Source organism: Anarrhichthys ocellatus, unplaced genomic scaffold (assembly GCF_004355925.1).
Source record: "Anarrhichthys ocellatus isolate YVR2014 unplaced genomic scaffold, GSC_Weel_1.0 scaffold21, whole genome shotgun sequence".
Classification (NCBI taxonomy): domain Eukaryota; kingdom Metazoa; phylum Chordata; class Actinopteri; order Perciformes; family Anarhichadidae; genus Anarrhichthys; species Anarrhichthys ocellatus.
In genome coordinates, this window is record NW_022280051.1 from 6,736,226 (window position 1) to 6,749,128 (window position 12,903).

At 42.8% G+C, this 12,903-nt stretch overlaps 2 protein-coding genes across 3 annotated transcripts in view; both read right to left on the minus strand.

Moving 5' to 3' along the window:
* Positions 1-47: 47 nt before the first annotated feature.
* mdm1 (Mdm1 nuclear protein) lies at positions 48-7,033 on the minus strand. Its single transcript, XM_031859297.1, has 11 exons — positions 6,835-7,033; positions 6,111-6,210; positions 5,852-5,995; positions 5,545-5,718; positions 5,357-5,448; positions 5,134-5,268; positions 4,673-4,834; positions 4,412-4,530; positions 4,237-4,324; positions 276-484; positions 48-201 (listed from the first exon to the last, which is right to left on the minus strand). Exons 1-11 carry the CDS (start codon positions 6,850-6,852, stop codon positions 48-50), a joined length of 1,395 nt encoding a protein of 464 aa, XP_031715157.1. The 5' UTR covers positions 6,853-7,033.
* Positions 7,034-8,511: 1,478 nt separating this feature from the next.
* LOC116389935 (ras-related protein Rap-1b) overlaps positions 8,512-12,903 on the minus strand; it is a 7,675-nt gene continuing 3,283 nt past the window's right edge. The window contains exons 2-8 of one of the 2 annotated variants that reach the window (XM_031859066.1): positions 12,801-12,874; positions 11,942-12,010; positions 11,618-11,674; positions 11,045-11,185; positions 10,343-10,486; positions 10,118-10,210; positions 8,512-10,043 (exon numbers count right to left, since the gene is read on the minus strand). In XM_031859066.1, the coding sequence (XP_031714926.1) occupies positions 10,124-10,210; positions 10,343-10,486; positions 11,045-11,185; positions 11,618-11,674; positions 11,942-12,010; positions 12,801-12,857 (555 nt within the window). In that variant the 5' untranslated portion in view covers positions 12,858-12,874 and the 3' untranslated portion in view covers positions 8,512-10,043; positions 10,118-10,123. Of the gene's footprint in view, positions 10,044-10,117; positions 10,211-10,342; positions 10,487-11,044; positions 11,186-11,617; positions 11,675-11,941; positions 12,011-12,800; positions 12,878-12,903 lie in introns of both variants that reach the window. The other variant, XM_031859067.1, reaches the window with a different exon arrangement.

Sequence of the window (12,903 nt, forward strand, 5' to 3'; positions counted from 1 at the left end):
ACACACTGGTTTAACACTTAAACTCTTCACAGCAGAATCTGAAACACTTACTCATCTGTGTCTTCTTCTTCTTCTTCTTCTTCTTCTCCCCAGGCCATGCGGCCTTCAGCAGGAGGACTTGGAGGTGTTTGTGCTTTTATTTGAGTGTTTTTGTCTCCTGAGCTCGTAACAGAAGACCTCTTACTGGAGCTACTGGAGCGGCTAGAAATAAAACACAAAGACTTAAAGCGTCGTCTGAAAGCTTCTCTGAGCTGATTTCTCTCTCCGTCTCTCACCTGGCCAGGTCCAGGGCCTCCAGGGGGGAAGGGCCACGGCTGTTCAAGGTTAGGCGGGGGGTGGGGGGGTCCGTGGGAGAGTCCGTGGAGTCCGTTGGCTCCCACAGAGCGTTGTGTTCGGACAGCAGCTGGCTCAGGTGGTCTCTGTCGAAGTTAGCTCCCCAGGCTCGACGGCGGTACGACGAGGCCTTCTGCCTCAACTCCCTCACCTGGACAGGAAGTGAGTCTTTAACACCTTTGTGTCACAATAGTCCAGGAGATAAGAATCCACAGGAATTAGTCTACAGCCACACTACTACGTCCACTTCTGATATACAGTCTGTGGTCTCAATGAGCTCTAGCGCCACCAGGAGGTCAGTACCATGAACACTGACTTGTCCTTCGTAGTGGCCCTGATCAATATACAGTATATATATATATATATATATATATATATATACACACTGTATATACTGTGTATATATATATATATATATACACTGTATATACTGTATATATATATACATATACATATATACATATACATATATACATATACATACATACACACATACATACATACATACATACATACATACACATATATACATATATACATACATATACATACATACACATACATACATACATACATACACACACATACATACACACACATACATACACACAGATATATATATTAGTGCTGGGCAACGATTAAAATATTTAATCTCATGGATTTTTTGCGATTAATCGCATTGTTATGGCAAAGTTCAATAATGAATTCAAAAGTAGTGTATTGCGCACTTTTATTTTAAAAGTACTGCTATATGAACAAAAGGGCAATAACATTTGGTTCACAAGATGCAGGTAGCATGTTTTATACTTAATGTGAATATAATTCATACTTTGTTGGCATCTTATTCTGAAAACCGGATGTTGTCTCACGTTAATCTTTCCGCTAACTTTCAAAGTCCTTCGCTCGCTCCCGATCTGTGCCGTTTAAATGCATTTACCGTGAATTTCAGCATATAGGTGCACTAATATGACTGACTATAGGATGTTTGCTGGTTTTTATCCCACTGTTCTTGTCATCCTCTTGTTGTTATGTATATGTATTGTCTCTTGTCTTTCAATTTAAAAAAAATAAATAAATAAATAAATTATAATAAATTTAAAAAATGCGTTAACGCGCGATAAAATAATTGCCGGCGTTAATTAATGAATGCGTTAACGCGAAATTAACGCGTTAACTTGCCCAGCACTAATATATATATATATATATATATATACACACCTGTGTGTGTGTGTGTATATACCTGTGTGTGTGTATATATATATCATGGCTGCAGGAACAGAGTTCATACATTCAGTGTTCAGGAAGCAGCAACATGACAAAACAAGATTCACAAGTGTGAAAGTGTGAAGTTTCAACGTTTCGTCTTCACTGACACAGAAGAGAAAGGAGGAAGAACACGTGTGCAATGTTTGTGATTGACTCGTATAAAACAGAATAAACACAAGAGGCAGAAATGCTGAACGACGGGTTTCAAGGGGAGAAGTTTTGTCCGTTAAATTAGATTAAAGACTCATCGTCTGAGTTTCAGGCGTAGATTCTGGTAAACCTGACCTGACCCCGGTCCAGACACTGGATAACCCCGGCCTCCTCTTCAAAGGCAACCTCAGCATGTCTCTGAAGCTAAACCTCAACCCCCACGACACCAACCGTCACATCAGTACGCTGAACCAGTGAAGGCCTCATCGCTTCCTGCTGATGTCGGCACACATTTAGACTCTCAGACTCATTAGAAGAGATCACTATGATTAGTTTAAATGAATGAGTAAATGAATCTACAGTTTATTAGCTTCACCTGGCTCAGACCAGTCCAGACTGTCCTTACTATTTACACACATTTATACTAAACTACATAATGAATCCACTAAACCTGAGAAACACAGTTCAGGACTATTATTTGTGAAAAGTTAAACGACAACAGGAACAACAGAAGTCTAATTATTACATTATTAAGTGATTATAGAAGTCTTTAAAACTATTTTACAAACACTTTAAAGGAAAAAGAAACACAAAAAAACAAACGTAGAGCCGCTTCGAACCAGATTATTTTATAATTTTATTATTATAAACTAGAATAACCTCCTCGTGGTTTATATTCCTGCACCGACCAGTCAAGCATCAGTTTACATCCATGTCTCTGTAAAACGTCAACTGATGCTTAATTCCAGCATATATTTCATTCGATTATAGTTAAATGAGAGCAGATTAAACAACAGGAATAGCTCTCACTCATTATAGACGGAACAGTACAGAGTGAGCAATGTTAGATAATCACCTCATTGGGCTGATCTGGGTTTTAATCGGGACACAAGTGAGATCTCTGCTCAGCAATCAGCTGAACACAACGACGTGAAGCTTCATGAAGAGTTATTACAGATGATCTCAACCCTGTGATTTATGATACAAGATGTATTTTCTTTATGTGTAAATTCATATCCTTTGGTCAATAATCGTATCATGAGATAATAATAGCAGGAAGGAGCAATATTAGTGTTTTGTACCGGCAGTGAGTGTGAAACTAGTAAAGTTAGAGGATCCTCTTCATTGGTTTTTATTCGTTTAACAGCCTCCAAATGAACAAACGGGTGTTTTGTTTGTTTACAGTTTTTAGACTAATTCTCAGATATGATTCATGAATTCACGACGCTTTGCAGCACAAGTTGATGAAACAGCCACCACTAGAAGAGTCGAGACTCATCAGAGATCGCTGCATAAAATGGATCCATTCTAACTGACGCTTCTTCTTCGTGCACGCTTTGAATCACACTTTACAGCTTCATTATCTACCGTGTTGGCTAAATAAAAAGATATCTTTGTCCAATCGCCCGGTGCTCATGTGGAGTTGTATAAAATGTTTTCCCTGCACATCTTTAGGGGATCTACTTTACGCTGTTTGCACGAAGCTGTTTCATGTTTTCTGCTGAAATCTGCTGATTTGAGGCAGAAAAAGTGTTTCATCTTGCAGAAGCAGCAGCCGCCCCCCCCCCTCAAACACTTTCCACAAGACTAACCTACATGTGTGTGTGTGTGTGTGTGTGTGTGTGTGTGTGTGTGTGTGTGTGTGTGTGTGTGTGCGCGTGTGCCTGACGTGCAGTGAGCTGTTTCCCTGAAATGAAGCTCTGTGGTTTCACAGCTGACACTCAGCACTCTGGTTTTCGATCAGCAACAAACACAGTTGAGTGAGCAGGCGGGCAGTGTGCAAATCCCCCGAAAATAACACTTCAATGGAAGTGATCAGGAAACATCGATCCGTCACTTCAGCCGTCTTCAGTCCCGTTAGATTCTACATCAGTCAGGTGGTCACACCTCCAGGGAGCATTAACGTGATCAACACATTAATGCAGCAATAGGACTACAATATGTATTATAATGCATACTTTTACCTTTAGTACTTAAAGTACTTCAAGTATAATCTGATGCTAATATTTTTCCACTTTTACTTCAGTAAAATAAGAAGTATTTCTACACTGTAGTATTTCTACTTTTACTTCTTCCACCAATACTAGCTTGCTATACATTAATGATTAAAACACAATAAAATATTATGTATTATTCTGCATAATGAGTACTTTTACTTTAGATACTTCAAGTATATTGTGATGCTAATATTTTTGAACTTTTACTTCAGTAAAAGAAGTATTTCTACAATGTAGTATTTCTACTTTTAATTAAATTAAAGATCTGACTACTTCCTGCACCGCTGCTAGCTTGTTAGTTAACAAGTTTTTTTTTTTTGTTTTGTTTTTTTTTAAATGGCGCTAGGCTAGCAGTTTCTCCCCGCTTCCAGCCTTTATGCTAAGCTAGGCTGCAGACGAGCATCAACTTCTCATCTTGATAAATGTAACGGAGACAGAACGTGACCCCGCCCCCTCGTTATGACGTGGCACAATGAGTCTGAACTCTGACCTGACGGGCGTCGCCGTCCATGGCTCCGCCTCCCTCTGGGATCCTGTGGAGGGGAGAACGAAAGCTGCTCTCATAGGCTGTCAACATCCTGTCAGACAGACAGACGGTCAGGGACGTGATGCACATTCACGACACACACACACACACACACACACACACACACACACACACACACCTGTGTCCTCTCTGAACCTGAGGTGGACGAGGGGGCGTGGTTTCAGCTTTATTGAGAGCGGGGATATCGACTCTGGGGTGTGGCTTCTTATCTGACTCCTCCCTCCTCTTTTTGTTGGTCTGTAGATGAAGACAGTTCAGTCAGGACTTTTATTGTGAAAAGTCAAATGACTGCAGGAACAACAAGCGTGTGTGTGTGTGTATGTGTGAGAGAGTGTGTGTGTGTGTGAGAGAGAGTGTGCGTATGTGTGTGTGTGTGTACCATGTCTACGTGGAACAGCGGTGCTCTCTGATGATGCTCCAGGTGTTTCTGGAGGCGGGGCTCGGTGGGCGGGGCCAGACCCCGGAAGCTATGCCGGTACTCTGTCTTCAGGGGAACGGGGTGCTTCTTAAAGGGCGGCACGGACCTGCTGGAGTGGATCATCTACATGCAGGGGTCAGAGGTCAGCAGTCAGCAATCATTCGTACTGTTTACATTCGTCTTATTGTGAATTTATATTTATGACTTTCTACCTCCATCTAGCGGACACACAGCAGTACTACTACTACTACTACTACTACTACTACTACTACTACTACTGATGATAGTACAGATATATACGACACATACTACATTACCTCCCTCTTATATGATAATGTTAAGTTCTTGTATTTGCAGTATTATCCGTGTACAGTCAGTAGTACAACATGTAGTAGTATTTGGTGTATTAGGTGGATGTGTACCTGTTCTGCAGTCAGAATGGGAGAAGCAGCGGTTGCAGGTTCCTTGCAGCTGAACTGCCTGTGGTACTCTGACCTGTGACCTCCCGTCCTTAGCCCCGCCTCTAGCCCCGCCCTCCAGCGCAGAGCATGCTGAACCTGCGTCACAAATGAAGGTGAACCTAACAGAGAGACACAAACCTGTGGCGGAAGCAGTAAATCTGTATAAGGCTACATATCGGCTCACCTCATTGGCCGAGGGCTGCTGTCCATCAGGCGCTGCTGTCAAGGGTCGGCTCAGCTGTGATTGGTTGACAAGCCTGGAGGAGTGGGGCTTCACTGAGGAGACAGAAAAACAAATAAATACTCAGAATCAAAGCGTTTAAAGATTAAAGGTAAGACGATAATGAAAGCAGATATGTGATGTGTATTCACCAGATTTTCCAGCAGCTCCTGGTTCAACTGACGGTCCAGGGTCTGCAGCGGGACGTGGTCCTGCCGGAGATCCAGGGTCTGCAGGAGATCCGGGGTCAACTCGTGCTCCGGGAGGTGTTGGAGGATTTGGCCCTAGGGAAGTCTCCTTCCTGTGAGCCGAGCGACTCCTCGAGGCTGGTGATGAAGAAGAGGGACGTCTGAAGAACACCTTGTTATCTTACGTAGGATGCTAACACGCTAACGTCAGTATACAAGCATGCTAAATGTGTATTTCTAAGAAGAGAGGTCTGTAATAGAGGTTTCCTACCAGCAGGGGGTGCTGTTCTGGGTGCAGCCGGCTCAGCGAGGGATTTCTGTGGATCTGGAGGACACAGCAGAGACCTGCAGGACTGAGCCAGACCACCAGGACCGAGCCTCTTCCGCTGCTGGAGACCTGGTTCTCTGCTGATACCTGAGAGACAAAGATGTACTTGATGTCAAAGCTGGAACTTTTAATTTTCGGTTCAAAGAACAAAAGAAAGAGAGACTAAGGTTTGTCCAATCAGAGCTCGTCTCAGGGTTCTCACCCATCTGGTCGGAGCGCAGACCGGCCAATGGGACGCAGCGCTGAGGAGACACACTTCTGGACCGGAACACCCTGAAGCTCTTCTGGTATTCACTCCGACTCTGAAACACATGAATACATACATCTCAGAGGTAAACAGTGTACTTTATACTGTACTACATCTCAGAGGTACATATTGTACTTTTTACTGTACTACATCTCAGAGGTATATATTGTACTTTATACTGTACATCTCAGAGGTAAACAGTGTACTTTTTACTGTACTACAGCTCAGAGGTAAACAGTATACTTTTTTCTGTACTACATCTCAGAGGTAAACAATGTACCTTATACTGTACTACATCTCAGAGGTAAACAGTGTACTTTTTACTGTACTACATCTCAGAGGTAAATATTGTACTTTATACTGTACTACATCTCAGAGGTAAACATAGTACTTTCTACTGAGTACAGCAGTCTAACTACAGCATGTCAAACTGAAACTGATTAGCTGGATTAGCTCATTACATCCGGGTTACGTCTCATTTATCCTGACTGCAGTCTCGTGCACGATTCTGTCCGGTACACCAGTCTCGTGACACGTTCACGAGAGCTAAAGCTGCCAATTTTTAGTCACAAACCGTTCATGAATATTCATGACTTAGCGAGCTATGTGACGTTGGCTGGGTTCGTTAGCATCCGTTTGTTTGGCTAACTATGCTAACATCTGACAACCTGTTGCTTACCTTGAAGCGGACGGTCATCGCGCTCTCGCCACCGACGAACCAACGCGAGAACTCACTTCTTCGTCATTTGACCAGCATGCTAACCGTCTGCTCACCTGCTTTAGTTACAGGAACAAGCTGCCGCTGTTGCCATGGCAGCTCAGTGTCTGACGTAGCCGCGTAGACGCGTTGACGTCACTGTGTTTTCGTTGTGTTTATGACCCAATAATAATAATAACCCCTCAAAATAATAATTATAAACCCCAGAAGAAAAAAACAATAATACAATAATATAATTAATAATTACGTTAATAATAATGAGGCCTCAAAAACAATAATAAACCCTCTTAAAAATAATAATAATATGAATAACCGCTCAAAAACAATAATACAAAATAAACTCATGGAGCTTTCGACCACATTAAAATGTCTTTTCTTGAGGTTTTGAGCTGAAAAGAAAGATTTTGTTTTTGTCAAACTATATTTACATTATTGTCATATACACTGGAGCATTCATTATGCATAAATATGTCTATAGTGTATGTGAGCGTATCTATCTAATCCAGAATGAGTCCACATCACTGTTGCTGTTACAAAATTGCACCACTTTTATTCATTTAAGGCTTTTTAGTTTTTACTTTACATTTGGCTTCACCCCCCCCCCCCCCCCTCCCCTCCCCTCCCCTTCCCCCCGCTGCTGCTGTGGGTTTCTGTACTGGAAGAAACCAGTTCAGACCAACTTTAAGACCAGTTTTAAACTCCCGACGAAGGCTGAACCGAGACGATTCAGCAGAATGGAAACGGAGAAGTTGAACCCGGTGTTTGAACTGGCTGCACTGGTTCCTTTTACATTTCACTGGTCATCATGCCATACAGAGAACAAAAGAAGCAGATTTATTTCAGTAATGTAAAATAATTTCTTCTTTGAATGACTCAGTTTGCATTCGGCTGTGTGTTGCACTCGTCACTTCGGCGCGACTTCTGTTCGTTTTTACAGATACTCACAATGAGAAGATCACAATGAGTTTAATCTGCACAGAGATAGGTCCAGGATGCCTTTAGCCTAGCTTAGCACAAAGAATGGAAGCAGAGGGAAACTGCTAGCCTAGCTCTAAAAAAGTGAAAAAACACGCCTCAATTTATCCCAGACGTTAAGGCCTCTGTATGCATACTGAGGCCTTTAGATCTGCCAAAACGTCTACACACACACACACACACACACGCACACACAATGTATGAGTTTGGCCTGAGCTGCCAATCATTACAGCCACAGAAGTCACATAAAATGACGAATGCACCTCAGAAGCCAGAAAGGTCTGCCTGTAGCCGCGGCGGCGTTGCCAAGTGCTGATCTGAAATGTATCTAAAAGTGCTATCGTAACACTGGCTTTTCCTATTTGTTAGCATACTAGCACGTTAGCATGACATTTATTTATGATGATCCGCTGCAGCTGCAAACAGACCTTCGACCCGCTCGGCATGCAAACTGTTCGCGGCACCTCCCGGAGGTCAGACTGAGTACTGACAGAAACATCAACATGCTACATGACTGAACGTACTACTGCGGGAGAACAGTAGTAGTACCACACTGTACTTGCAGTACTCCCGGTAGTACAACACTGTGCACAGCAGTACTCACAGAGGTCACTGAGTCCAACACACTCACATTTCAAACAAAGACGGATATAAGAAAAAGGCTTCTTTTTTTTATGTGGCTGCTGCTTCACAGGCCACGCCCCCAAAATATGTTTGGGGGCGGGGCTTCCACTTCAAGCCCAACGTCCTCCGGTCGGTGTTGAACCTCGGCCGGCGCTACCGTTAAAAAGACACTGAGATTTTAGCTCCTCGTCGAATGAGAGCATCCATGCTAACACTTTAGCATGTTAGCTACTACCACTGCACCCAGTGTATGCTAACGTGGTAGCATGAAGTATTACACTGGATGATCTGAGCATGCAGGGACATGGAGGACCAGCTCTAACTTTTTTTTCGGTGAAGTTTGTTCCTCCATAGAGGGACAGAGACGTAAAGAACAGAGAATTCAGCGCTTCCCTCTCAGAGGAGTTAACAACATTAATATGGTCACACACACTCACAAAAACACACACAAGGTAGCCTACTGGACCAGTGTGAGTCTGCTGTCTAAAGGCAACATGTCCGCCCTGAGCAGCAGATCTAGAGTCAGCTCACCGTGCTGCTACGCTAACAAGTTAGCTCGCAGCTACTGTAATTTATTTGCTAAAGTGGCATTATTAGCTTACCTTTAAAACATAATAAATATATATTAAATTGGCTGTTAGCGCTGCCTGATATTTACTATCGCGTTAGTTTTATTTTGATGTTTTGAAACTCATCGCTGTTTACAAACGGCATGTTTAGCTTTGTTAGCTTTTCCTTATCGGCAAGCTAGCTGGCAGCTAAGCTGGCAAGCTAACTCACGGCGATCACTGTTTCTTTGTGAATATACTAACACTCACACAAGTAGTGTATTAGCATAGTTAGCCTTCAGTCCTCTTTTGGATGTATTCATAATGCTAACACCTCACAAACGGCATTATTTGCGCACAATATGTTTACATGAGCACTAGCTGCTATGCTAACAAGGTAGCCTAAAGCTATGTAAGCTTTGTCCACATTCTTTAAAAATGTCAGACCCGACAATTAGCATACGTGGATAGTTAGCATTTTCTCTAAATATTGCCAAATCTGTCGGCTAGTTAGCGGAGCGCGGCGAGCTAACCGTGTGACCTGCTGCACCTGCTACTCCCTCCCGCCCCAAAAAATTAAAAACATTAAATGACTTTTATATCTTTTTTTCACACATAATCATAATAATAACCACTGTAATAATAATAATCACTGAATGGATCCACAGGTTCAACCAGCTGCTGGAAAAACAAGTAAAAAGAACATTTAAAAGTAAAAGCAAGAGGCCACTCCCCCAGTGCTATGTGGCCTAGCAGAGAGCATGATGGGAACCGTAGTTTAAATTTGGGCAGTTGTTTGGACAGCCCCCCCATTCCTGCAACAGCAGAATCATCATCTTCATCATCGTCATGATCATCATCGATCATCACCGGCTGAAGTCTTTCGATGTTTGTTAGGTCAGAGGTGGCTGATGTTGATGATGACGTGGTTGTGTTAAAAAGGGGGGGGGGGGCGTGGCCAGCTGGAAGATGTCCTGTGATTGGTTGGTGGGTTGGTTGGTTGTCGGTCAGGTGAGCAGGAAACTGGAAAGAGAAGATTAATTAAATATTCGTAAAGTATTTGTGTTTGTGTCTATTAATATACGTATATAACGTACCTGTTATTAGAGAAGTTGGCAGTTGGACTTTTTGCGAGTTTTCCCTTGAACTGGACTCTTCCTGTTGATCTGTCGCACGAGGTCATAGAAGATCTGCACACAAACATAAATAAAACATATAGAAACATGTATTTTAGGCTCAATATCTAAAGCTAAAGAAAAAGTATAAAGATTGTTACAACTAGAAAGGTGCAGAGCTCCACCAGCTGTAATGTGTGCGGTCACCTCGTTGACGTTGATCTTGCTCTTGGCCGAGGTCTCCAGGAAGGCGCAGGAGTTCCACTGGCGGGCGAGGCCGATGCCCGACTCTTTGGCCACCACCCGCTCCACCTCCAGGTCGCACTTGTTCCCCACCAGGATCATGGGAACCTGCAGCGCCACAAGTACATTGTTAGCATAGCCTAGCACTGATCGAGCCAGATTCCATGCAGAAAACAAGCATTTTAAAAGTCGTTTGCTTGTCGTCTTGCGGACGGACCTGACAGAGGAAGAATTCAGACTTTTTACACATCTGCATGATGATGCCGTTATTTTGGCGATAATTTGCTTGGTGTTTGGTGTGAACGCAGCATTGTACTCGTATCATAAATAGCCGTGAAATCAGTTTTATGAGCTTTTAACTTTCATATTTAACATTAGAGGTTTGATTAATTTGCTCCATTATGAGGTTTTACAGATGGATGCAGTACCATCAGCTGGCCAGCAGATGTCACTAGTTACACCAAATCAACCCTCTCATTCAGTGTGTTTGAATGGTTTGGAGAGATACTAGTTAAACTATAGCACTGAAACAGTTAATGAATTAAGAAAATAGTTGATTTAAAGACAATAGATCAACAAGAGTCAATCCATTAATAATTGTGCGTGTGTGCGTGTGTGCGTGCGTGTGTGTGTGTGTGAGTGTGTGTGTGTGTTTGTGTGTCGTACGTCCTCGGTGTCCTTCACTCTGAGGATCTGCTCCCGGAGGTCCTGCAGGTCGTTGAAGGTGGACTGAGCCGTGATGGAGTAGACGAGAGCGAAGCCCTGACCGTTCTTCATGTACAGGTCTCTCATCGCCGTGAACTGCTCCTGTACACAGACAGGTGGGGAGGGAGACAGACAGGTGGTCAGAGGCATAGACAGGTGGTGAGAGAGAGACAGGTGGGGAGGGAGACAGACAGGTGGTCAGAGGCATAGACAGGTGGGGAGGGAGAGACAGGTGGGGAGGGAGACAGACAGGTGGTCAGAGACATAGACAGGTGGTGAGAGAGAGACAGGTGGGGAGGGAGACAGACAGGTGGTCAGAGGCATAGACAGGTGGTGAGAGAGAGACAGGTGGGGAGGGAGACAGACAGGTGGTCAGAGACATAGACAGGTGGTGAGAGAGAGACAGGTGGGGAGGGAGACAGACATGTGTCAGAGAGACAGCGAGTGAGAGACAAACAGTTGGACCGGGAGAAAGACGGCTGGTCAGACAGACAGACAGACAGTGAGACAGACAGACAGACAGACAGGTCTTACTGTCCCTGCTGTGTCCAGGATCTCTAACATACACTGTTGTCCATCGACCTCGACTTGCTGCAAAGAGACAAACAAACTCAAATAAATCATCTAACTTTATTATATTTCATTTAATATTCACACATCTGGACTCATTTAATCAGTTTGAATTTTCATCTTTTGTTTCCGTTCTTCTTTCCTCCCGTTTCTTCTTCTTCTTTTTGTGTTATGTGGTCGGACGGTTAGCAGCTAACATTAGCATCCAGTCTGTCCTCTGGGAACCAGTGACTACAAACTGTCTCACATCACATCGGGAGAGACAGACGGGCTGAAAGCCTGTCTTACCTTCCTGTAGGAATCCTCTATCGTCGGGTCGTATTTCTCCACAAAGATCCCCTGAACAAACTGGACGGTCTGGAGACAGAGAGACAGGCAGAGGGACAGACAGGCAGAGAGACAGATAAAGAGAAGTAGGCCAGTCATGTTAATGGAGCTCTGTTCTGTTCTCATTGGAAGTCATTAGAATGGAAATAATGTGACACACTGACACATCTCCATTATACCATCTACACTGAAGCACCTCATTGTGTGTGTGTGTGTGTGTGTGTGTGTGTGACAAGTTTGAGCTTTTATTTTGAAATTAAAACATAAAATCAAATCTGCAAAATAGTGATTTTTTGTGTTGTTGTTCATGAAAAGGTAGTTTTAGTGAGAAGAAAACAACAATTAAATAAATGTATTAACTAAATAATCTGAGATCCATTTAATAATTTACATCCATCTTTTCTCATGTGATCCTAAAAGTTTTTATTATTATCAATAAATCTTATTAAAAGACTCTCAAAAACCAAATACATAGTTTATTTATGTGTAAAGCAGTGGTTTCCTCTCATGCATTGAAACATTGGTTGTTTACAAAGATAATAAAATGAATAAATGTGTTTAATATTTAAGATTCCAACAAGCTTAAAGCTACTTAAAGAGGTTTAAAGGGTTTAAAGGCGCTCTGTAATCGCCTACAAAGATGGCCGCTGTAGTTTTTATCAAACTCATGTGTAGATGGTGATGAAGGACAGTGAGGCTCGTTGTTTTAATGGAGGTCTATGGCTCAGAGGAGGAAGATGGTTTACTCACAATAACAAACATGTAGAATATTGTTTACTTTATGATTTAATGGAAACAGTAACAAGGTTTCATAACTTACCAGAGCGGACTTTCCAACTCCTCCTGATCCTAAAACTACCAGTTTGTATTCACGCATCCTGACTGTCTGTCTGTCTGCTTGGGGCGAGGGAGAGAGACAGAGA

Bases quoted from the DNA above. Each gene is read 5' to 3' on its own strand.
- mdm1 (XM_031859297.1), bottom strand. The intron at 5,719-5,851 runs GTAGGAAACCTC...CTTCATCACCAG, and splicing joins CAGAACAGCACCCCCTGCTG to CCTCGAGGAGTCGCTCGGCT. The intron at 4,325-4,411 runs GTGTGTGTGTGT...TCTGTCTGACAG, and splicing joins CAGGTTCAGAGAGGACACAG to GATGTTGACAGCCTATGAGA.